Source organism: Rana temporaria, chromosome 5 (assembly GCF_905171775.1).
Source record: "Rana temporaria chromosome 5, aRanTem1.1, whole genome shotgun sequence".
NCBI lineage: Eukaryota > Metazoa > Chordata > Amphibia > Anura > Ranidae > Rana > Rana temporaria.
The window spans coordinates 109,637,619-109,664,390 of NC_053493.1; the positions used below are offsets into that span (position 1 = coordinate 109,637,619).

General features: G+C 42.0%; 1 protein-coding gene across 6 annotated transcripts in view; it reads right to left on the reverse strand.

Annotated features, from left to right (window-relative positions):
- Positions 1-1,017: 1,017 nt before the first annotated feature.
- Positions 1,018-26,772, reverse strand: part of THRB (thyroid hormone receptor beta) — a 554,536-nt gene continuing 528,781 nt past the window's right edge. For all 6 annotated transcript variants that reach the window (XM_040353002.1, XM_040352998.1, XM_040352999.1 and 3 more), the window contains 5 exons: positions 21,478-21,625; positions 15,703-15,908; positions 11,135-11,281; positions 4,932-5,190; positions 1,018-3,787 (listed from right to left, as the gene is read on the reverse strand). In XM_040353002.1, the coding sequence (XP_040208936.1) occupies positions 3,546-3,787; positions 4,932-5,190; positions 11,135-11,281; positions 15,703-15,908; positions 21,478-21,625 (1,002 nt within the window). In that variant the 3' untranslated portion in view covers positions 1,018-3,545. The remainder of the gene's footprint in view (positions 3,788-4,931; positions 5,191-11,134; positions 11,282-15,702; positions 15,909-21,477; positions 21,626-26,772) is intronic.

Here is a 26,772-nt window from a genome sequence, read left to right on the forward strand (position 1 = left end):
TAAAAATAGTTATTTAGCACAGGGAAATCATCTTTCCCTTCACAGAAAATGATACTTTCACTCACATATCTATTCCTCCATCTGTTGTTTGATACGGCCAAAATTTGGATTTCTACTGCACCTGCTAAACTAGAATTTTGCACTGAAAATTAGCCAGAGGTAGAGTAAGCAATGTGTCTGTAAAGGCATGTATTGAGCGATGGGCAGAGAGTAGCCTAAAAACTGTAGTCCTGATAATAAAGACTCCCCCCCCCCAATAACTTTTAAATAGTAACTCCACTTTTGTTGAGAAAAAAAAAATCCATGCATGCTCAGAATCAAGTCGACACATGCTCGGGAAGCATTGAACTTAATTTTTCTCAGCACGTCATAATGATTTATGTCACCACGTTGGACATGATTGGATTTTTAACCGATGGTGTGTAGGCAAGACTGATGAAAGTCAGCTTCATCGGATATCCGATGAAAAAAATCCATCGGATTAGATTCCATCAGATATCTGATTGTGTGTACAGGGCTTTAAGGTACCTTTATTGCATTAAAAGAAACCTGCCTCCACCTAACAACTGTACTTTTATTTTCTCCATCAGCTCATCCCCCACAGTTATTACCCTTTTGCATCACTTGGCCCTCCCTCCTAGATTGTAAGCTTTAACAAACAAGGCCCTCTGATTCCTCCTGTATTGAATAGCATTGTAACTGTACTGTCTGCCCTAACCCTGAAAAGCCTTGCGCAAACTGTTAGCGCTATATAAATCCTGTATAATAATAATAATATTGCATTGACTTTATAGAAATTTACATAGGCTGCAGTTTGAAAAGGAAATGTAATTTTAATAACATTATATTACAGTATGGCTTGTGTAGTGATTGTATATAATTTTGTTTTCTTGCTATAGTTTTTTTTTCCGACATAGGTGGAGTTACCCTTTAATTATATCTCAACAAAGGACACACCCCTCTGCAAAGTAACACTGTGTAGTATCATATATATCCGTTATATAAATTTATATATAGTTTTTTTTTTACTCACTGTATTTTTTCCCCACAAAAGTGGAGTTATCCTTTAAAAAACAATAATTTTCAATTTGGGCCTAGTTAAGGGAGAAAATAAGGTCACTGATCAGTGCAGCATAACCCAAATTCTGCAATACAGATGTCACATTAAGTGTAACTGCTTATAGGCCCAAGGGTCTAAATGCTTGCCATAGCATTTGCACAATTAAAAGGTATCTAGCAACTTCTGCTGGTCCAACACAAGTTCTGAGATCAGTGAAGTGTCCACATGTGGACATAAACACTGATGTGTGGAGCTTTTCTATGTGAGCTGATGGTGATGTCACCACAACAAACTTGAAAACTGTTCAGAGCTTGGTTGTGATAACATCAATGTTTCAGCATATGGTCATAATGCATGTTAGTTACACTACTGAGAGCCTTATTTTTCTATTATTATTCAAATCAAGCTATATAAAAAATGTTGAGTTTGATGGTCCTATGTCTTATTGATTCTAAGTAGTTAACAGAACAGCAACAGAAAAGTATAGAAAATTTAAGAAGCATTGAAAACCAGGACACATCCATTTTCACTACACATCAACTCAGTCATCAGTATTCCAGTGGAAGGCCTTGACAGAGAATTACACCAAAACCCATCTTCTGAATCATTCTCTATGTTATCAAATCTATGTGACATAAAATCTCCATATATAGGATAACACATTAAAGTTTAAGAGACAAAAAACAAACAATCAAGAATCTCTGTGTATGTAAGAAGTCAAGGTGTTTTCGTGTTCATTGGTGTGTTTTAAAGGCCAAGTGATCATAATTTATGTTGACTAAATCATTAATAAATTCCAACCATCTATTGTAGAATTTAAGCCTAATTTTGAAAAAAAAAAAAAAGACAAATGTAGCAATTTGTTTAGCCAGTAAGGCTAATATCAGTAATATGGTTATAATACCAAAATTACTTTTCTTATATGTCTATTGGGACAAATAGGTAATTTAATAAAGGCACATGACTCTGCTTCTATCTATCTGGTGCCACTGCCTACCAGACATGGTATATGCTGCTGTTAAAAAATATAACTTTATTTTACATTTTTAATGAATATAAACTCTCTACTTCTCTACTGCAAAACATGTACCAATGATACAATATATAATGCATTGTTTTGGTTCTGTACTCTATATCTAGGGAACTATTGTGCATATGTTATTTGTTGATATGCCAGCCTTTCTTTTAAAAAAATATATGTCTGGCAAAAAAAATAACCTGGCATAGCATGGAACCCTGAATTGTTAATATGAATACACTTGCTGAGGTTCAATGAGAACATGCTGATTAACTGGAGGGATATGTGGCACTTAAGCAATGTAGACTGGACAAAATAATTGGCTTTATTATCACTGCTTCTTTACTAGGCACTGTCAATGTATGGATAATGAAGGAGGTAGAACAGAATGAAATATAGATATATATCACAGTTCAGGAGTTTATATACCATTAAGTTATGGCCCTTGAGAGTACAACAGTGTGACGTTACCAAATTGTAAAATGTTGTGTTATTGTCATGTGAGTTGAGGCACATGACAATGACACATACCAAAGTAATTTATGAAGAATTGTAGGGATTATCAAAATGGCGAAACAATAATGGAATCCCAAGAGGTTTACTTCCAAATACCTGAGAAGGGAATGTGCAGAATCGAGAAGCTAGTTCTGTACAGTTGTCCTATTAACACCAACTATATAACACAAGAGTGAGCAACGTACTATTATACTTAAACGTCCAGTCAGCTTAGCTCATATCTTTCAGATAAAAAAAAAAAGCATATTGGAAAAGGGAAGCTAGAGTAAAAAAATACATTCTTTTCAGGATTATCCTTTTCTGTTCTTAAGTATAAAGGTATGATTGTTTAGAATTTTACCAGGCTTAAAATCTCTAACTATAAACCAATCTGAAATCATGCTGCCAAGCCAATTTCTCCCCATGCCTGGTTGCATATGGTGCCAGATAAGGGGCTTCATTGTTTGTTTCTTTAAAAAAATAAATTAAAAAAATATCATCTAGTGATAAAACCAAATATTTGCCTTGTTCTAAGAGGAACATTTGCAGCAGTGAGTGATTATTACTGCTTATACTGCACCACTGAGTGATAATGAACGGTGACGGTTGGTAGGGATTTTAGCCGCAGGCACAATATCTGAGAATACCTTTTCTGTGTAGGATCCGTAGTGCTGGTGAATGCAAGTTAATATATATTTTTTCTTTTTTTTTTCTTTTTTTATACAATAACCACTTTATAATGGGAAGGACCATTTTGATGGCCACTTCAGCACGAAAGAGGTTAAACTTCCACGGATAAACTTCACATCAAAAGGACAGAATAACAAAAACACGATAGTCACGAGTACCCGCATCAGAGGAACATTTTCATCCATGTCTATTCAGAACGGACGAGAACAAAAAAAGTGACGGAGGCAATGGAATGGAAGGGGTGACCCCAGTAGTGCCAAGAATCCTGAAGCACAGTCTCTTCTAATCCTCAAACACTTCCAAGAAAAGTGGGGGGAACAGTTCAGTGGGGCACTCCACTTTCATGTGCAAGAACCTGCTGGCATGGCAGGCTCCAATCATGCGGAGGTCGGTGACTTTCATCAGCAGTTTTGGCCAAAAGTGTGCAACGTTGTGTTTCCTGTAATTAATGTAGTGTTCAAAAGCCAAGAGGAAACCTTCTTGGCACTTCTCTATTCTTTCCACACTGGAGAGACCAGGACGATCTAACAATAAAAAAAGAACAGGTTTTGTAAAAACAGCTATTGATTTAGTTGCTCAACACAGTGCTTCTAAATTTCTCACCAATAGCCTACATTCACCACACCTTATTACTGCTGTCTCTGTTCCCATTGGGGAGATGTCCCCCCCCTTATTTCTTGTCCTAGTGACAGAAAGTTAAATGGATGGGAAGTGATGGGACATCTCTTCAACATGGACAAAGATAGAAGCTAAAACACTTTTTTGTAAAGTAGGATAAAATCTGTATGGTTTTATTTTATACGTTGTTTCTGTTTTCCTGTCCTAAATACCCCATTCTCATTCTTCTCCTTTCTAGAGGGATAATTTGCCCAATAAAGTCACTGACAGCAATACATTTAGCCAAAAGTTCTAACTCTTTATTACTTTATTCAAACCTAGAAAAAAATTGGCTGAAGTTCCAGTTTAATTTTCTCTCTTTCTTTTCTTTCAAACATTGTTAGTAATGAGTTAAGCTACTTTCACACCAAGCCATTGGGGGCATCAGTGGTAAAACGCCGCTATTTTTTAGCAGTGCTTTACCGTCTTTTTTGCAGCGCTTTTCGGCCGCTAGTGGGGTGCTTTAACCCCCTCTAGCGACCGAAAAAAGGGTTAAAATTGCCCACAAAGTGCCCCTGCAGCGGAGCTTTGCCGGCAGTTCGGCGACGCTGCCCATTTATATCAATAGGCAGGGGTGCTTATGTGGATGCAGGAATCAGTTTGTTTTTCGTTCAGCCCCAGTCCCTACCCAGCTTAACTCTGATGCCTTCTGGATTGTACAGCCATATGCAGACACCCTGCACAACTACTGTAAGGGGAAAGTGGAGGTAAGAATATAAACTTGGGTGTTAGTACATCTATTAGATTTCATATATACTTTTGTGACTTTAATTGGGCTTTAAAGACTAAGTGCAAGATTGGGTATAAGGATAAGGGATGTTGGTGCAGGATTGTCTTTTCCCAGCAGTTTTGGGAACATTTTGGTAAAGTATTTAAGGACAAAAGCAAACAAACAATGTTAGTAATAGTATATAACAGTTTTTATGATAGTGCCCTAAAAGAACAATTATCTTGTAAATGTTTGCATTAAATATCTATAATATCTCTGGAAACATTTGATAATGCACACACCTGATGACATAAGTAGCACAGCCTGCAACAAGGCGACTTCGGTATCGTCAAGGTTAAATGAAGATAGCGATACACCCAAATCAAAAATGGCATCAGATACCACTCCTAGTCCTCCATTTTTCAGCTGTCCCCTTGTCACTGCCATTTCCCCATTCAGCGTTAAGGTCTCACTTTCAGGATCATAGCGCACTGCAGCTCGGAGGGACATGATCTCCATGCAACAGCCTTTGAGAAGGATGATCTGATCTTCACATGGCAGCTACAAATAAGCATACATGTATTATTATTCAGTAAAGCTTTCTAAAAATTGCTGACTGAAAAAAAGAACAAGTTTGTATACATTTTGGCTGACCATATTTGATAATTCTAAAAATAATTCTAAAAAGCTTTTTAGATAAAATGAATAACCTTTTTACCCTTGTTGTGCATAGTGTAATATCCATAGTGCTGAATACAGTACAGCGCTGATCACTGCAGTCATCCAGTCATGTGCAAGGAGAATTCAGGGTACATTGTGGGTACATTGTGGGTATATTTGTAGTAGATATATATGAAGGGAATATAACAATACAGTACAGTGTGTTCAATATTCTACTTGTGTCAAAGGTGTTGTAGTCAGGGCTCATCAGAAGGTCCTCTGGTTACTTCAATGTCTTGGCTGATAATGCTTTAAAGACAAAGGGGTTCAACCAACTTGCTTTCATTAACATGGGGGAGGAATCTAGCAGGTTAGGACATAACTTAAATGGGTTTATTATTGTTATTAGAATTCAATAGACATATCGTTTCTCAACCAGTAAAACTGTAGCTGTGTTGAAAGGTATACTGTTTAGGACAGCCATGGAGAACTCAGCAGAGCATTATTAAATATTAAGGATGGGCCGAACGACGCCCTGTTCGGTTCGCACCAGAACCTTCGAACATCGGGAAAGTTCGGAACCAAACAACCAACCCCATTGAAGTCTATAAGACCCGAATGTGAAGGCTTAAATGCAAGTAATTGGGCATACAATGGTTATGGGGTCCAGGTACTGCCCTGTGGGACATGTATCAATGAAAAAAAGTTTGTAAATTTTTTTTTTTAAATGAACAGTGATTTATTGATGCTTAAAGTGAAAGTATAAAAATGAAAAATTATTTTCAATATAGTACCTGGGGGGTCCCCTTAGTCCACCTGTAAAGTGGCACGTTTGTACTGTGTATAGAAGCTGCTGCAGCAATAATTGCATTCATAAAGCCCAAACAATTAAATTTTCCTTGCAAGCTTTCTTTATTTTGTAAGCAATGGCTTGGGGAGCCAGTCTTTATGATGAGGCCACAATGTAGTGCATGGGGAACAAGATTAGAGATTTTTTGGATAAATTCTGATGTCTCTACCACAGACTTTGGATTTCTACTTCTGTAACAGGTGCAGAAAAATTGTTCTTTGGGTGTTGTTGGCACCTTCACACCGTAACCCAATAGCTTTACTGTTGATGAAAGCAAGAATTGACACCTGTCACACCAAAAACATTCTTCCAGATGAAATCAACAACCACAACACTAGGCAGCCTAGAAGTCCTGCAGAGGTTCCACATCCCAAAAACACTTAATCTGTGACATCGGTCCACGGAGTCTGTGGACAGAAGCGTTCTATGATCAGTAACAAAACCTCCAGCAGCACTGAATGCCCATACGGAAAGCACACTGGATGCAGGGCAGCCCAGCAGTTCAGTAGCAAACTGGGCAAGTTCTGGCCAATGGTCTTTTCTTATGACCCAGTAAGCCAGTGGATCGTCGACTGGAAACCTCTTCATCTCTGTTTATGCCCCTAGATAACCATCCAGCATGTGAAGCAGACGCTACCGATGGGATGTGGAAGCTGCCAGCCATGGGCGGCGACTAAAAAAAATCAGAAATGCATCACTTAGGCGGCAGCCTTCTCCACCGCTCCTCTCTTGGCCAACAGAAGCCTGAAAACTACAGTTTGAAAAAGCGTTCGGTAAACTTCTCTTTAAGGTGTCCTCAAGAGATTTAACCTTCTGCACTCTCTGTGGGGACGGGATGAGTTCTGAGACTTTGCCCTTATAACGATAGTCAAGGAGGGTTGCCAATCAATAGTAATCCTTTTCTTTTACGCCACGTATTTTTGGGTCTTTTCGCAGGCTTTGAAGCATGAGAGAGCCTGTGCACCGCAAATTTGCGGAGACATGAGAAGCAGACTCTAAGGGGTCACTGACGATTATAGTATCTGGAACTGCCTCCTCCCAGCCACGTACTGCTCCCAAGGGTTCTGCGGATGGAAAACCATCTCTTACTGTTTGACGTATGTCTTCCTCTGATTCAATGCCTCAGAAACTGCTAGAATCCACCTCCTTCTCTCTCTCTTGTGTGTTCTGTGGCATAGAAACAATGGTGTCTGTATAAAGTGGACCTTAAGAGGAAAGGAAGTCCTCCTCTTCGTCCCGCTGCTCTGCCTCAAGTGCCCTGTCCATAATACCACGCAGAGTCTGCTCCAGCAGAAACACAACAGGGATTGTGTCACTGATGCATGCATTGTCACGGCTCACCATCCTTGGTACCTATCAATGCTGTATCCTGGCCTAGGCAAACAAGGCCCATGCCTAGGGCAGCACTTTGCAGGGAGGCAGCACGGAAAGAGTCCCCGCCGGCTTGTGCTACACTGTCAGTGTAACGCAAGCTGCTTCTAATTTTGACTGTCCTATCAGCCTGGACCACACAACTTCCTCACTGTGCTATATTTTTTCTGCTGTACCATTGGCATGGTTATATTTTCTTAGTCCTCTCCATAAAATGATCAGAAATTTGTGCTTAAAGTAGAACTATAGGCAACTATAGGCAACACTTTTTTTCATTTTGGATAGAGTAAGGGAGGGTTATAGCCCGTCAGTTTATTTTTTACCATCCATGTCCCATTGCAGAGATTTCCCTTCACTTCCTGCCTCATAGCCAAACAGGAAGTTAGAGGAAATGCAAATCCATTGCCCCCCCGCAGGCCTTAAGAACTAGTGTCCCCACTCGAAAATTTCAGGGTGGGTCTTAAACAGAAAGGGGTGTAGCCTTGACAGGAAGGGTGGGTCATCTTTAAATTAGGGGGTGCATGAGTTTAGTCAGGCCTAGGGCAGCACAAAACCGAAATACACTACTGGTACTTATTTAGGTAACTATGCACCACCAAATTGAGGACATGTGCCAGGCATGGCACATGTGTCAACTTTCCCTGTCTAAGGGCAGACAGGAAGTTTGTGCCATTATCACACACCACAATTCCTGGCTCCAGCTGGCGTGGCATAAACCACCTCCGTGCCTGTCCCTGCAGAGCTGCAAGAATCTCTGCTCCGGTGTGTTTCCTTTCCCCTAGACACACCAGCTGAAGGTCTCCATGGCATCTTTTAGCCTGACTCATTGAATAGCCCTTTGAATGCTTAGGGGGTACTTTAGGTTCACAGGACAATTCAGCAGTGGAGGGCATGGAGGAGGAGGAGGAGACGGTAGAGCTGACAAATCTGTCATCATCACCAGCTGTATGGTGACATGTGGGCACAACAATCTGCAGCACTAAGCCCTGTCCTGCATCCTTCTGAGTTGCAAGCAGAGTTACCCAGTGTGCTGTGGATGAAATATATCATCCCTGCCCATGTCTGCTGGACCACGTGTTAGCAGTAACGTGGACTTTGCGACTGACTGCCTTGCCCAACGATACCACAACATTGCCAACATTGCCTTCCATGTGGTAGTAGAGAGATGAAATGGCCTTACATGAAAAGAAAAAGTGACTGGGAACCTGCCATTGTGGTACAGCACATTTGGCAAATTCACGGAAGGGGGCAGAATCCACCAGGCGGAAAGGCAGAAGTTGTAGAGCCAGCAGGTTTGACAAGCTTGCATTTAGACACTGGGCATGTGAGTGGCAGGGACTGTATTTTTTCCCACTGCAGAAGATGGGGCAGAGAAATTTGACGGCTATAGTCTACACCTGGTGGTGTGCTTCTGGCAAATGTTCTGCAAGGACCTGGGACACCCTGCATTATACCATCATCCCTGTCATTGGAGGCTGCTGAGAGGTCATTAGGTATAGCAGGGACAGACTGAGGTGAGTAAGGAGGAGGGACAGATGTGTGCCCCTTTTGTGTGTCTTTTAGTTGCTCTTGCAAGTGGTGGGAGGTTAAAATGCCTTGTCAAGCATGTGGTACCCAAATGGTTGGTGTGTTTGCCACACTTGATGCGCTTGAGACAAAGTTTGCAAATAACAACAGTGCGATCAGCTGCACAAGTCAGTAACCTCATCATCTCCTCCATCCTCATTACCACTGGAGACAACTTGGCAGTACGCTGCGGCTGGCGGAACATGACTGCCAATTTGTGTACCAGTGTTCTCCCCTCTCTGTAGGCTCATGATCCTGCCTTCCTCAATCTTTAGAGTCAGAATCAACATCTGAATCGAGTAATGGCTGTGGATCGTCAAGGAGCAAGTGGCTAACACTGTATTCAAATAACTCCACTGACTCTTCCAGGAATAGCTGTCGACAAGGAGGCAGGTTTTGTCACTCTGGCAACTGCAGGGGACTGTGCACAAGTCTCTGCTTGGGTGACGGAGGATGAGGAGAGTGAGGATGGATTAGTAAGCCAGTCTACCACCTCTCTGCATGCTGTGGCTGAAAAGCACAGGCAACACCACTAAACAGAGAAAATGTTGCCCTGCCTGAGGACTGATGACGACCACCTTTGCCTGTGGACACATATGCTGCTGGCCCCGTTACAATGCCATGGGAATATTTTCCTCTCCTTGCTGTCCTTCCAGATATGATGGGGGTAGTGGGGGGTGCTTATTAACAAAATGATGTGTAAATGTGTACGTGGATGCACTTTAAACAATGGAAAGTGGTGTTTTGTGCACTTTAATTTGAGTATTGACGACACAGACACACTAGTAATATACTGCAATATACTGCGTCAAACGTTCAGTAACGCTCAGAAATATATGGCGTTAAACTTGCAATAACGCAATGAAATATACAGCGTTAAACTTACAGTAACGCACATAACTATATGGCTTTAAACTTGCAGTAATGCAATGAAATATACAAATCTAAACTTGCAGCAATATACAGAACTATACAGCGTTAAACTTGTAGTAACGCGATGAAAAATACGGAGTTAAAATTGCAGTGACGCAATGAAATATACAGCTTTAAACTTGCAGTAAAGCAATGAAATATATAGCCCTAAAATTGCCATAACGCACAGAACTGTATGGCGTTAAACTTGCAGTAACGCACATAACTATATGGTGTTAAACTAGCAGTAACGCAATGAAATATACAGCGCTAAACTTGCAGTAACGCACAGAACTATATGACATTAAACTTGCAGTAACGCAATGGAATATACTCAACTATCCCTACATTTACACTAATGTAAAGATGAATGGTGGTCACTACACTCAATGACCAAACTATCTCTACATTGACACTAATGTAAAGATGAATGGTCGCACTACACTCACAATGACTGAACTATCCCTACATTGACAGTAATGTAAAGATGAATGGTGGTCACACTAAACTCACAATGACTGAACTATCCCTACATTCACACTAATGTAAAGATGAATGGTCACACTACTCTCACACTGAACTATCCCTAGATACACACTAAACTGACATTCTGCACTGGCAATAGAATCAGAATAGAACACTATAGCACACTAACTGTCTAATAGCACTGAACAGAGCCCTGTTCTATAGCTCTCCCCGCCACTATCACACTACAAATGGCCACTATGGAAAGAATACTTTTATAGTGTAGGGCGGGATTAAGAGCAATGAGCCATGATTGGATACAGTCATCATGACAGCATCCAATCATGGCTCTGATAGTGCTATGTACCCTGATTGAACAAAGCTTTCATTGCTTCAGTCAATTAGGGCTTTCAATGCACTGTGCGGCACTGTGGTAATTTGGCAGGCCGTCCCTTTAATTTGGTTGTTCGGAGAACTTCCAAACACTCAATGTTCGTCATACTCATGCTCGGGCCGACCGTTCGCCCATCCTTAATAAATATGCACTTGCAGAATTATTTTTTAGTGTGTGTTATTTATACCTGTAATATATTTCACAATATATTTATTTTCAATTTTGCTGAAGTTTCGGAGTGATACTACAGAATAGCTGCAGCACCACTGTAGAGTGCATTTACTTACCTCACAAAACATAGGTAATTTTTTGGCAAAATCAACCACTCGTGTAATTGCTGGGGTGATTATTTTTGTAAACTGGCTGAAAGCTTCTAAGTCCACTTTTCCACCCTCCGGTGCATTAACTATAGGAGCCTGCCCGATATCTTCTGGCTAGGGTCAAGCAAAACATCACATATGTAAATATATTACCTAAAGTTGAAATCCACTCAGATATCAAAAACACCATTTAATCAAGTTATGGGTTCCATTGAAAGCACAATGTTAGAATTTTTTTCTTCTTGGCTTTATCTCTGTTTAAAATATAAATTAAAGCATTTTGTTGTATGTGTTCCATAATTTCAAATTTGATCCTGCAGGAAATCCTGTGAGTTCCTGCCCACTTTGTGTTTTCTCAAGTAGCTCTATCATTCTTGCACAGAGTACCTTGTGAGCAATAAAAGAACAACAAAGGTTTTGGAGACTGGGAAGTGGGGTGATTAACAACGCAGCACTTCCATGGATACAGTACAGTTATGCCGCGTACACACCATCACTTTATGTGATGAGAAAAACCAACACTTTCTGTGAAGTAAAAAATGACGTTTTTGAAACTTCAATTTTCAAAGACGAAGTTGCCTACACACCATCGTTTTCTCACAATGATCTTGCAAAGTGAGGTTACGTTCCACCACGTTTTACCATTGAAGCTTGCTTCATAAGTAGCTTCTGGGCATGCGTGGATGAAAAAACGTCTTAGAAAACGACGTTTTTTGCTACACACGGTCAATTTCTGTGAAGTAAAAAGTGCACTTTTGAAAAACGACACATAAAATTGAAGCATGTTATCAGTTTAGAGTTTACTGCAAACAATGGGGTGGATTCAGGTAGGGGCACGCAAAACTGCGGCGGCGTAACGTATGACATTTACTTTACGCTGCCGCAAGTTTTACGGGCAAGTGCTTGATTCACAAAGCACTTGCCTGTAAACTTGCGGCGGCGTAGCGTAAAAGGGGCCGGCGTAAGCGCGCGTAATTCAAATGATCCCGTAGGGGGCGTGGATCATTTAAATTAGGCGCCTTCCAGCGCCGAACGTACTGCGCATGCGCCGTCCCTAAAATTTCCCGACGTGCATTGCGGTAAATGACGTCGCAAGGACGTCATTGGTTTTGACGTAAACGTAAATGGCGTCGAGCGCCATTCACGGACGACTTACGCAAACGACGTTAAATTTTCAAATCGCGACGCGGGAAAGACGGCCATACTTAACATTGGCTGCGCCTCCTAATAGCAGGAGCAAGGTCCCGACGAAAACGACTTACGCAAACGATGTAAAAAACTACCGCCCGGCGCAAGTACGTTCGCGAATCGGTGTAAGTATGTAATTTGCATACTCTACGCTGACAACTACGGGAGCGCCACCTAGCGGCCAGCGTCAGAATGCACCCTAAGATACGACGGCGTAAGAGACTTATTCCAGTCGTATCTTAGGCTAAAGTCGGCGTATCTAGCTTTCTGAATACAGAAAGTAGATACGCCAGCGCAACTTAGCAATTACGCGGCGTATCTATGGATACGCCGGCGTAATTGCTCTCTGAATCTACCCCAATGGCCCTAGAGTTATTGCTCTTACTCCAGTGGACATTTTTGTATGTGAGAGGGCTTTAAAAATAGTTTTTGTGTTTATTTATTTTGTGTTACTTTAATTTTGTTTACACTTAACTTTATTGCTATCACTAGGGGGCTGACAGCTGGGAACATTCACCAGAAGGGAGGTCAGTGAACAGATGTAGCAAACAAATGTTCATTGATCTCACTCCACTCCGGTTGCTGACACCTGCCATGCTTGTCCCAGACCCATGTGATTGGGTCTGACAGTTAGCTTGCCAGTAATAAACACAGTCCTGACTGAAAAATGGTGTGGATAGTTACTTTTTCTGCCACACAATATTTGATTGATTTACTAAAGAAATAGAGACTTTTCACTAAAGTGAATCTTAAATGATCAACTGATTGTATGCTAGAAAAAATGTTTCTAATATATACAGGATATATAAAAATATCCTTTGCACGTGACTGGGAATTCAAAGTAAACACAGTTTAATCTTTTTTACTATTCACTTTGCAGGTAAACATTACATTTATTATATGACAAGAAACAAGAAGGACAAACCAAGCGCATGCATTACTCAAGGTAATATATATTGAATAAATGAACACACGTAATTAGACTCAGAGGCCAGAACCCAGATCCCAAGAGGGAAGAAAGGCCTGGAGCTTACCCAATTACCTGAAATTGATTTTATTGAAATTTTGTTTTTTTCTCAAATTACAAAATTCAAAGTGAGCACACAGAAGAAAAATCTAAATCAAATCAATATTTGGTGTGACTACCCATTGGCTTTAAACAAGTATCAATTCTTCTATGTACACACAGCACTTGTAAACACAGATTTTTAAGGAATTTGATAGGTAGGTTGTTCAAAACATCTTGGAGAACTAACCACAGATCTTAATAAAACAGATAAATATCTGTCTGTATTTCTCAGCACTGAGCACACCATTGAGCAACTTTGAGGACCGTAGACACAGTGGTCAGCCAAGGAAACTTAATGCAGCAGATAAAAGCCACATCATATTCACTTCGCCTTCAACATCAGAAGATGTCCAGCAGTGCCATCAGCACAGAACTGGCGGAAACAGGTAGGACACAGGTACACCTATCTACTGTCCAGTAAAGTCGGGCCAGAAGTGGTCTTCATGGAAGAATTGCAGCCAAAATGCCATATCTTGGACGCGGAAACAAGGCTAAGTGACTCAACTATGCAGCAAAACATAGGAACTGGGGTGCAGAAAATGGCAGTAGGTGCTCTGGACTGATGAGTTAAAATGTGAAATATTTGGCTGGGGCAGGAGGCAGTTTGTTCGCTGAAGGGCTGGAAAGCGATTCAATAATGAGTCTATACAGGCAACAGAAAAGTATGGTGGAGGTTCCTTGCAAGTTTGGGGCTGCACTTCGGGAAATGCAGTTGGAGATTTGGTCAGTATCAATGGTGTCCTCAATGCTCAGAAATACAGGCAGATACTTATCTATCATGCCATACCATCAGGGAGGCTTGTGAATGGCCCCAAGTTTATTTTGCAGCAGGACAATGACCCCAGACATATAGCCAATGTCATTAAGAATGATCTTCAGTGCAAAGAACAAGGAGTCCTGGAAGTGATGGTTTGGCCCCCACAGAGACCTCATCTCCACATCATCGAGTTTGTCTGGGATTACATGAAGTGACAGAAAGATCTGAGGCATCCTACATCCACAGAAGATTTATGGTTAGTTCTCCAAGATGTTTGGAACAACCTACCTACCGAGTCCCTTCAAAAAACTGTGTGCACAAGCATTTTATGTACTTGGAAGAATTGATGCTGGTTTGAAGCTAAAGGATAGTCACACCAAATATTGGTTTGATTTGGATTTCCCTTGTGTTCATTTACTTATCATTTTGTAAACTGATAAAAAATAAACACTTAACACTTATTTTTCTGGAAGCATTCCTAATTTCCAGCATTTTTTCACACCTGTCTCAAACACAGCACTGTATATGTATTTTTGGAAATAATTTGTATAGCTTATGGTAGAAACTGACTCAGTTATCATCAAGAGCATGCAATATTTTATATTTTGATATCACATGCCTTAAATGTAGCATACCTTGCATGTATGTTAATAGGCAGAATGTAAATGAGAACACTGCAGAAAACAATGTTTGATTAAGATTTAATAACATTTAACCAGTTGCAGACCAGCTGCTGCAGTTATATAGCGGCAAGGTGGCTCAGCTGCACGAATCGCCGTACCCACATACTAACCCACGGAACACCTTTACATTCCCGTGCAGGTAAACATGGCCCTCCATGGGTGCACACTTTAGTATATATTTATGTTTATAGTATGTTGTTTTTTATTTTACTGTTTTGCCCACCTTCAGTTTTCACCATTTCACAAAAAGGCACAATTTTAAATCTATAAATATTTGTTATTCATTAACTCAATACAGGTTTAGCCTTTATATTTAGAAGAAATTAAGCAGGAATTTTGTAAAATTAGCTGTGTTTGTATCTGTTAATAATGATTTTAGTGTATTTTTTGCAAAAATATGGATTGGGTAAACATTTGCGCATATATTACGGGGCCTTAAAAATCAGTAGCACCTTTCTTTTATCCTACTGGTCCTATGCTTTCAGATGTATAGTTTGGGGGTCTTTAAAAAACTCTGAAAGCTGTAAGAGAATAATGAAAACCTCCAGATTCTTAAGCCTCGTACACACGATCAGTCCATCCGATGAGAACGGTCTGATGGGGCCCACACACGATCAGTTTGTCCGATTAAAACGGTCCATCGGTCTGTTTTCATCAGACAAACCGATCGTGTGTACAGGGCATTACAGTTTTAAGAGTTTTTCTCAGGCAAATTCTGCCTAGTAGGTAAATTTTTATGAATTTTGGCAACACGGATGGGTCCTCCTTCAAAGCACATGCAGTCACATAAACCTAATATTCCAACTAAATACTAATATGTCATTTAGCCTTTTCTTACCAAAAATTTTCGTTTCTGTTTCCAGTGACTTCCCTGTGCATTTGTGGCCACATGAGCTTCAGTGACAACCTGTATTAGCTCCCACTCCTCTGGTGTTGGTTCTGGTTTTTGTACCAGTGTCTTCTGTAGTTCGTCTTTGCGTCTCTTTTCTCTGTTTTCTTCTATGAGTTTTCTTTTTGCCAAACGCTTACTGTCGTCCAAAACCACTTTAAGGAATAAATGCACATTAATTATTTTCTCACTTCCCAATGTCAATAAATGTCCACTGATTTATACATATAAACACAAGTTGCAAACATTCAGCTCGGCCAAGTACATTTTTTTCATCTAGCTTCCCATTGCCTAATGAATTTAAGGTATTTTACTACTGGCAGTCAGGGTTTAGCCAGGCAAAATATTATTTAGCCCACAGAAAGACCAGAATATATAATACAGAATAGGGTTGCACCGATACCGATACTAGTATCGGTATATTTTCCGATACCGAGCATTTGCACGAGTACCTGTACTCGTGCAATTGCTCCGAGGCTTAACCTCAATACTTGGACAGTCAGGAACGAATGGTGCGGCAGACAATCACTGATCTCCCTGCACAGCTTTCAATAAAGTATCTGACAGCTGCTTCTCCTCCTCTCCCTCCTGTGGATTTCAGCTGCTTTATTGAAAGCCATGCAGGGAGATCGGTGATTATTACTCCCCCCACTGATCGTTCCTGACTCTCCCCTGTGTCCTCCTCCGGTCCCCCTCTGGTCCCCCATTGTGTCCTCCTCCATGTGCTCCTCTGTGTGCTTATCTGGTCCCCCTCTGTGTCCTCCTCCGTGTGCTCCTTTGTGTGCTCATCCGGTCCCCCGTGTCCTCCTCCGGTACCCCTCTGTGTTCTCCATGTGCTCTTCCGCTCCCCCCTGTCCCCCTCTGGTCCTCCTCCAGTCCTCCTCTGTGTTCTCCTCCATGTGCTCCTCTGTGTGCTCATCCGGCCCCCCTCTGTGTCCTCCTCCGTGTGCTCCCCTGTGTGCTCATCCAGTCGACCCGTTTCCTCCTCCGGTTCTCCTCTGTGTGCTCATCCGGTCCCCTTCTGTGTCCTCCTTCGTGTGCTCCTCTGTGTGCACCTCCGGTCACCCCGTGTCCGCATCCTGTCCCCCTCTGTGTGTTCCTCCATGTGCTCATCTGGCCCCCCGGTGTTCTCCTCCAGTACCCTTGTCCTAGATCTTTCAGGATGGAGAGCGGAGAAAGGAGCCAGTATATATGTCATTTACCGGCCCCTTCCTTTTCCGAATGGACAGAGTCACTGACTATATCCATTCATAACTGATCATTTTAAACTGTGTTTACGATGCTTCCGTTTATGAATGGAGAGGAGCCTCTGTCTCCTGTCCATTCATCTTCAGTGAAGCTGAGGCTGCAGAGAAAGTGACTGTGGAATCTTTATCCTCCGTCCCTTTCTCTGTCTCAAAGGGGAGATGTCAGGGGTCTGTTTAGCCCCCTGACATCTCACCACATCTCACCAATGCACCCCCTCCAACAGGATTGATTAGAAAAAAAAGGAAACATGGTAATAAATAAATATTTTAAAAGTAAAATTGTAAAAATAATAAAAAATGTAAAAAAAAAAAAACACTGACACCGTCCACTCCCGCCAAACCCCCCCCCAAAAAGAAAGCTTTGTTTAAACGGACCCGAATGGCCCGTAGTGTGAATGAGGCCTAATGATCACAGTCACTTCAGTCAGTAATGAAAAGAGTGTATTACATTTTGAGAATTGAAAAACTGTCTAGCCTCTTTACATATACTCATAAACAATGGCGGCTGGTGCTCAATATTTGAGGGGGGTGACGCCAAGCAACCCTGGCCACCTCACTCGCACCCCCACCTGCTGCTCCTTGCTTCAGCTTGTCTAGGGAAGACCCGGGGCCATTTCTTCTCCTCCTGGCCGAACAGGTGTTGCTTCTCCTCCCAGCCGAACAGGATGTGGGTCCAGGAAGACTTCCTGGCCAAACGGGTCTTAGGACCCGCTTTCTGATTGGCTGGGAGGAGAAGCAGGAAGACATTAGTGAATATTAATTCACTAACGTCACACAACTGGGTGGGCTCAGGGCACAGTGCTCTGCACCCCAAGCCCACCTTTTTTTAAACCAATTAGAGCCTCAGGCTTAAATAGTAAGTGCTGCTGGATTGGTGCACAGTGTGTAAATCAAAGAAATAAATATATAAATAAAACCACCGTCCATAGACAGGTGCAATGTGTTTGTCTGATCAAGGACACTGCAGAGTACTTCCTAACTTGCAGCAATCCCTGCTGATCACCAGCTGGCTGACAGACAGATCCAGGTATTCAGTGTAATTCTCCTAGTCCAAGATTGCTTCAAACAGTGAGGCTCTCAAACAAATAAGAAAGAGGTGAACATAGCGTAATATGCTGATACTGACTTGTGGATCTAAAGTGTACAGGCAACTCACATATAGTCAGATGTATTGCAGCGCATAATACGATCAGATACAATGTTTCACTCCTCGCGTTTCGTCACTAGGCTCCTCCCCTACATGTTACGTCACTTGTCACGTGACCTTTTCCTTGAAAAAGTCACGTGACAAGTGACATAACACGTAGGGGAGGACTTCAAACAAACTTTTCCGTGGATTTTTGTTTGAAGGGCGTTGGCCAGGCACACCCATAGCATACACACAGCAGGATTTTTCTGCAAACTTTCCCAAAACTTTCCCAACATCACATGTTTTTTCTGTTCTTTACCGCCACCCTTTGGTCAACTTCTGCTATTGTTGGTTGATTTTAACATTGGTTCTGGGCATGTGTGTTTGTACTTCGGACAAAAGTCTGATAGATTTCTGTACATAGGACTTTGCACCGTAGGGCTTTTGTTGCCAAAATGTTTGTCCGTTTGCAGAGTGAACATTTGTCCGATGAAAACCGAAAAAGTATGTCCGATGGAGCGTACACACGGTAGGATTTTTTTTTAAAACTTGATCATTTTAAAGTTTGTTGTCAAAAAGTCCTACCGTGTGTATGGGGCTAATGAGAATATCTGACGAATGACTGTCCGTCTTTTTTTGGATGCTAGCCTCATATCAAAAACGAATAGGTTACTAGAGTTCTGAATATTCTCGTGAGACAGACTACAACTTTCTGCATTGATATAATGTATTGTAATGTATTCTCTTGTTTCAAAACATGTGTGTTCTTGTTAACTCGATATATTATGGATGAGAATTGTACTGATTAAATGAAAATTGTTAGTTCTGTTATTGCATGAGAAAATTTTTTGTGCTTATCCCTTTTGACAATTTCACATAAACTGTCGTGATTGGCTCTCAAGAGCAGATTATTGGACCATTGCCCCGAAAGCGGTATTTTTTGTCTGATTTTCTCATCATGCATACTAGGCATTAGAGGGTACAACCCAGGAGGCCAGAGAGTAATTACTGCCAGTAAGTTTTATTGCACTGTGGAAGACTACCTCCAGTTTTTTCTGATGGGACCATTAACTGAATTATTACACTCGATATTAGGATCATAACTGACTGTGATGTACTGTATAATATATAATAAATAAAAGACAAAAGACTAATCCTACATGTCAAAAAATAGCTGAGCTGCTGTACCCAAGCATACGGAGGCTGCAAACCCATAAAAGTTTGAACCAGGCTTTAAAACGCTCCCCCTTCTCCACTGTAATTACCTAAAAGTGAGTAACTGTACAATAAGTTCACTATATGGACCCCTTATGTATTTATCCATAGTGACCTTTTCCTCCCTTAATTGCCTCTTCTCAAAATAGAATACATTTAGTGGATCCTTACTGGACCCCTGGGACTTCCCCTACCTTTCCACGCCCTTTCTCTCCCCCTTTCTTCTCTACCTTTCCCATTTTAAAACATAGTCCCTCGGACACTCTAATCTTGTAAGTTTTGACACTTATGGTCTAGTAGGCATTGATGTTTAAGTCAATAACTCTATGCAGCTGTTTTGACTATGGATCTTGGTTTTGTGTGTAAGCTTGTGGGTGAGCGCAGCGTGGTGCGGCAGCAGTAACGCACACACATTACAGATGCAATAGAAAAAAACTGTATTGTAGTCAGAGTATAACAGTTCACAACAAGCACTAAAAGTAGCCCAACCAGGAACACTCACGGATAAATAGCAGACTGTAGCAGAGCAGATCTCAGCCGAACCTTACAGTCTGTCTTGAGGGGGCGGAATGCAGCCTGACCAATCTGTGCCCAAGTGAGAAGGTTTCCAGGAAGTGTGTCAGATCCCTATTTTTCCCTACTTATCTGGAATCTTTCACTGCTGCTATTACTGTCCCTGACAGACGGGTGCCATATCCCTATACTACCCACACTCTAAATGCGCACCAACCTCGGCAGCCAGGGTCTTAAATAGACTATGCCTGACCCAAGATAGCCACCAGAGTCACATGGGCTGTCAGCATCCAACCGGATCGCTGCCCCAGTGACCCAGGAAACCATAGAGGAATCATGTTCCTCTTGACCTCCTGCAGTGCTGCTGCAGTTAAGCGTCACCTGCAGTGGAGAAAATGACTGCACCTGCCTACAAGCTAGCATGCCTTTCCTTGCTATCTGATGTATTGCCAATGTCTCAGTATGTGACTGTCCTTTACTCTGTGACCATATGTCCATACCCATATGTCCATACCCTTTGTACTCTTTAAAATGTGTCTAAGGCCCCGTACACACGGTCGGACAAAACCGATGAGAATGGTCCGATGGACCGTTTTCAGCGGTTCACCTCTGAAGTGGCCTGATGGCCTGATGTGTGTACACACCATCAGTTCAAAATCCGATCGGGTCAGAACGCGGTGACGTAAAACACACGACATGCTTGAATAAAACGAAGTTCAATGCTTCCAAGCATGCGTCGACTTGATTCTGAGCATGCGCGGGTTTTGAACCAATGCTTTTCTGTACTAACCATTGGTTTGGTCCGATGGGGCAGCGGTCCATCGGTTCGGTTTTGAAGCATGTTTTAAAATTTTGGACCGAAGGAAAACAGACCGATAGCCTATACACACAGTCGGTTGTGTCCGATGAAAATGAACTTCGGTTCATTCTCATCGGACCAAACTGACCGTGTGTACGGGGCCTTACACTAAATTAATAAAAATTTTGAACAAGAATATATTTAGTTCAGATAATATATCAGCTTGGTTGCCCTTCTCTGCACTTTTCCCAGTTCTTCAAGATCATTTTTGTAAACTGGTGCCCAACACTGAACTGCATATTCCAGATGAGGACTTACTAATGATTTGTACAGGGGTAAAAAAATGATGTCTCTCTCCCTCTCTGGAATCTATAACTCTTTTAATACATGAAAATATTTAGCTTGCTTTAGAAACTGCAGCTTGGCATTGCATTCTATTATTAAGTTTATGATCTACCAGAACACCCAGATCTTTCTTAAACATTGACTCCCCTAGCTGTTTTCCTCCCAGAATGTTTATTGCATGCATGTTTTTTACTCCCAAGTACATTATTTCACATTTATCAATATTAAACCTCATCTGTGACATAGTTGCCCAAGTAAATATCGCATTGAGGTCAGCTTATAAGTTGTAGACATCCTGTAAGGACATTATTCCGTTACGTAGCTTGGTGTCATCTGCAAAGACTGAAATAATTATTTTTAAGGACAAACAACATATCGTATAATCCATTTACTTTGAATTGGTTCATTTGTTGGGCATTCACCATACTGTGTTCTATGTGAGTATGTGGAACAAACATCTCTTATGAGATACTTACAATCTGTTGCCATGCCAACAGCGATGCACTTTTTGAAACGACATTCTTGGCACTGGTTCCTTGTTACTTTGTCTATCACGCATTTTCCTTCATATTTACAGGAATAGCTTGGGTGAAGATTTTTCTGAATAGTTCTCCTGAAAAAGCCCTAACAATGGAAAAATACATTGTTACTATTTATGGACTGGAAAAAAAATATCTGAACTTGTATTGCCAATATAGCACTGTAAGAAATGCAAACTGTACGAAAACACTTGGCATTTTTAACTTAGAAGTGAGATGGCTTCATGACCCATGAGTCTCAACCTGAGATATAGAAGACTTCTGACCCAAATTTTCAATACACGGAGCTTCTGCTTACACTAAGCCACATGACCAATGCTGTATCTTGGCCTAGGCCAACAAGGCCCAGGCCTAGAGCAGCACTTTGCAGGGGGGCAGCACGAAAAGAGTCCCCGTAGCTTGCGTTACACTTTTGGTGTAGCGCCAGTCTTTGGGGGAATGGGCCGGGAGGCAAATCATTTGTGCCCCCATAAAGCGACCACACTACTGTCGGTTTAATGATACTGGCAGGGCCACCATGGGGGGGGCCAGCCCATACACATGGAGGTGGCTAGGGAGTCAGACCCCAACCAATGAGTTGTTGTGTGGGCGGGTGGCATTCCGCAACTGGGGGGCAGGGCTTTGCGTTGCTTCTAGTTTTGACTGTCCTATCATAACAGTGGACCTCCCACCTGAGTTCTCAGCTAGAGAGAGACAGATGCCATGTCGGGAGGCTAAAAACTGTCAAACAGTCAGCTGACAGGCTTCAAAGCAAGACAGGAAATGAGAGTAAATCCCTGCAAATTAGGGGACTCTACTGCCCCCCCAAGGCCCTCAGAACTAGTGTCCCCACTGGAAAATGTCAGGGCAGGTCTTAAATGGGGGTGTGGCCTTGACAGGAAAGGGTGGGAAGCTGTGGGTCATATTTAAATTAGGGGGGTGCATGAGTTTCGTCAGGCCTAGGGCAGCACAAAACCTAAATACACCTCTGCACATGACATTGTCATCCAACACTTTATTAAGTGGTCTTGCATAGCAAGAGCACTTATTGTTATCTCACATATATATTATTATTATTCTTATAGCCAAATTAGCCCCCTAACTCCTCCCACAGTTTTTACACTACATAGACGAGTAATATATCGAATCGTGCGGATTGTTCCCGATCGGTGGGCTATTACTGTGTGGAAAATTTCGCCGAACCGTTCGCGAAATATTGTAATTTTTGCGGCAAAATTTTCCCATAGGAATGAATGGGGAGCGGTAGAGTGTGGGATTTCTAAAAATGAAAAATCATTACATGATTTGCAAACTGCGACCACACCCTCATTTTCAAGCCGACCTACACAAATCTTATATCAAAACGTTCAGCTATCCCTGCTGCCTCCACACGTGTTCACGGCTAAGTGATTGATCAAACCGTTTTCACAATATGATAATTTGTTTGCAACCTACGCCATCCATTATTTCAATGGAAGTCAATGGAGGTCAAAGTTTAGAAAACTAAAATCATCTTTGGAATTTGTAAACTGCGACTGTGCCTTCAATTTTATTATTTCAGAGACATACTATACATCAAAATGTAGGTCTGGGTCTTGTGATTCGTAAAATATAAAGATATTCGCTGTACGATTCATAGTTTTTAAAATACAACCATTTGAATAGGACAAGTATTTAAGAAAAATCCAGGATCTGAGTCTCTGCTTAGAGGCTGCATGCTTATGTTTACATTGGTTTCCTAGGAGACGCTGAGGTAATAAAAACTCCTCACGCACAGCTGTAAGGGGATTCTATAGCTCCTCCCACACAGTTGTGAGGCAGTTGTGAGGTGTTTTCTGTGAGGTAAATACCTTCATACACACAGTTGTGAGGTAGTTGTGAGGCGTTTTCTGTGAGGTAAATACCTTAATACACACAGTTGTGAGGTAGCTGTGAGGTGTTTTCTGTGAGGTAAATACCTTAATTTGAAGGACAAGTATTAAAAAAAAAATCCTCAATTTCTGCTGTGTTTACAGAGAGCCTGCAAACCAAACAATTGGTTTCCTAGGAGACGCTGAGGAGTTTAATAACACCTCACAAACAGCTGTGAGGTGAGTTGGCTCCTCCCACACAAGGCTGAGGGAACTTTCCTCTGCTTGCAAGGGTCTCAAACTGGTGGCCCTCCAGCTGTTGTAAAACTACAAGTCCCATCATGCCTCTGCCTGTGGGAGTCATGCTGGTAACTGTCATTCTTGCAATGCCTCATTGGACTTGTAGTTTTGCAACAGCTGGAGGGCCGCCAGTTTGAGACTCGAGTGTTTGCATATGTTTACATTGGTTTCCTAGGAGACGCTGAGGTAAAATCCTTCATACACACATCTGTGAGGGCTTTCTATAGCTCCTCCCACACACTGTGAGGTGATATGGCTCAGTTTTTTTTGGCTCTGCGTAACTTCTGCATGCTCTGCATATAGCAACCATACATAGCAACCAGTCCATAGAAACCAGTCCATAGCAACCAGACCATAGCAACCAGTCCATAGCAACCAGTCCATAGCAACCAGTCCATAGCAACCGTCTATAGCAACCAGTCCATAGCAACCAATCCAGAGCAACCGTCAATACCAACCAGTCCATAGCAACCAGTCCATAGCAACCAGTCCATAGCAATCAATCCATAGCAACCAGTCCATAGCAACCAGTCCATAGCAACCAGTCCATAGCAACTGTCCATAGCAACCAGTCCATAGCAACCAGTCCATAGCAACCGGTCCATAGCAACCAGTCCATAGCAACCAGTCCATAGCAACCAGTCCATAGCAACCGTCCATAGAAACCAGTCCATAGCAACCAGTCCATAGCAACCACTCCATAGCAACCCATCCATAGCAACCGGTCCATAGCAACCGGTCCATAGCAACCGTCCATAGCAACCGTCCATAGGAACCCGTCCATAGCAACCAGACCATAGCAACCCTCCATAGCAACCAGTCCATAGCAACCGTCCATAGCAACCATTCTCTAGCAACCACTCCATAGCAACCACTCCATAGCAACTGTCCATAGCAACCAGTCCATAGCAACCAGTCCATAGCAACCAGTCCATAGCAACCAGTCCATAGCAACCACTCCATAGCAACCAGTCCATAGCAACCAGTCCATAGCAACCAATCCAGAGCAACCGTCAATACCAACCAGTCCATAGCAACCAGTCCATAGCAACCAGTCCATAGCAATCAATCCAGAGCAACCGTCCATAGCAACCAGTCCATAGCAACCAGTCCATAGCAACCAGTCCATATCAACCCGTCCATAGCCATCAGTCCATAGAAACCGGTCCATAGCAACCGGTCCATAGCAACCAGTCCATAGCAACCAGTCCAAAGCAACCATCCATAGCAACCAGTCCATAGCAACCAGTCCATAGCAACCACTCCATAGCAACCCATCCATAGCAACCGGTCCATAGCAACCGGTCCATAGCAACCGTCCATAGGAACCCGACCATAGCAACCGTCCATAGCAACCAGTCTCTAGCAACCACTCCATAGCAACCACTCCGTAGCAACCACTCCGTAGCAACCACTCCATAGCAACCAGTCCATAGCAACCCTCCATAGCAACCAGTTTTTGATGGGGCAAATAGGATGGTGCAGTTTTGATGGGGTAGTTTTTAATGGAGCAGTTTTTGATGGGGCAATGGACTGAACTGGCTCGACACACTGTTGGATCACATTTACATCTCCAGGGGCACCGTCTCCAGTCAGGAGTATTGGTGGAGGCAAGACCACGCCGCACAATTTCCCCAGAAATTGTATCTTTTCTAGTTCATGTAATTTTCCTTGTACAGCTACAGCTTTCTTCCCTATTTAAAACAAGTGACATTATTGTTCTGGATACACGTTGCTGCAAAGCCCTGCCCCCTTTACCTGCCATCTCACAGCTGGTGCAGAACCCTACATATTATAATTCATACAAAAGGTATATAGGGAAAGGTGATGTTCTGACATAGTGACAGGTGAAGTATTTTGCCACAGTGGGGGGCATTCTACCATAGTCTCATGCTAATTTCCGACAGACATGCTTTTGCTAGTCTGCATTTTAGGGTATGTCCAGTCAAAGTTAAAGTGGATGTAAACCCAAATTTTTTTTGTTTTGTTTTGATGTCACAATGTAGAGAATAAGATTTCCTATCATCTGTGCCCAGTCTTGCCACACAGAGTTAATCCAGAACTGAGCAATCCACTTTTATTATTTAGTGAAAATTAACAGACTTCCAGATAAAAACATGTCTAAATAAAAAGTCCTTTCCGTCCCCTTGCTTCGAGTGACAGGGTTTTTACATATCTCGTGCACTAGCTTGGACACATGCACATTCCTGGATGTTTATCATAATATGGGGGGTGATCCACAGTTCATTGTGAGAGGTAATGTATGTCACTCGAAGCAAGGGGACGGAAAGGACTTTTTATTTAGATAGGTTTTTATCTGGAAGTCTGTTAATTATCAATCAATATCAATAAAAGAGGATTGCTCAGAGCTGGATTAACTCTGTGTGGCAAGACTGGGCACAGATGATATGAAATCGTATTCTCTACATTGTGACATAAAAAATAAATAAAAATTACATCCACTTTAAACATTTGAATTTTGCTTTGGGGCAACCTCCTGGAAAAAAGTGAAATTATCCAGATGTCATCCTTTTCTTCTTGGCTGTGGCCATAAGACTGCAGTGATGTGCTGTGACCCAGCCTATTCTCCTAGTGTTGTCACTGAGGCTAGTCACTCCAACGGCTGCAACACCACAACCAGTCACACTCCTTCTTGCTGAGTGACACAGGCAGTGGGATATTTTGAAAGTGGTGCTGATAACTAAAGTCTGGGTCAGAAATAATGTTCCCAGCCCTGCTTCTGTTCACCCGTGGCCAATAATAACAGTTTGAGAAAGTGGTGGTAGGTCCTTAGCTGATTTTCTTGTACAGAAGACACTCTAGTAATGCATTGTTTACATTTCAGTTTCTTCACAAGGCCTGGATTCTTTCCTAGGTTTACATATTATAACTGGGTACTAACATTTATAGATAAAGTTGATCCAGGGAATATCCGATTGCCTCTCGGGGGATCAGGAAGGATTTTTTTCTCTTGCTGTAGCAATCTGGATCATGCTTTTCTTTTTCGCCTTCCTCTGGATCAACTGTGAGTATAGGATTGTGCATATGGGATTGTATGTTTTTTTTTTGTTCGGTTAAATTAGATGGACTTGTTTTTATTGTT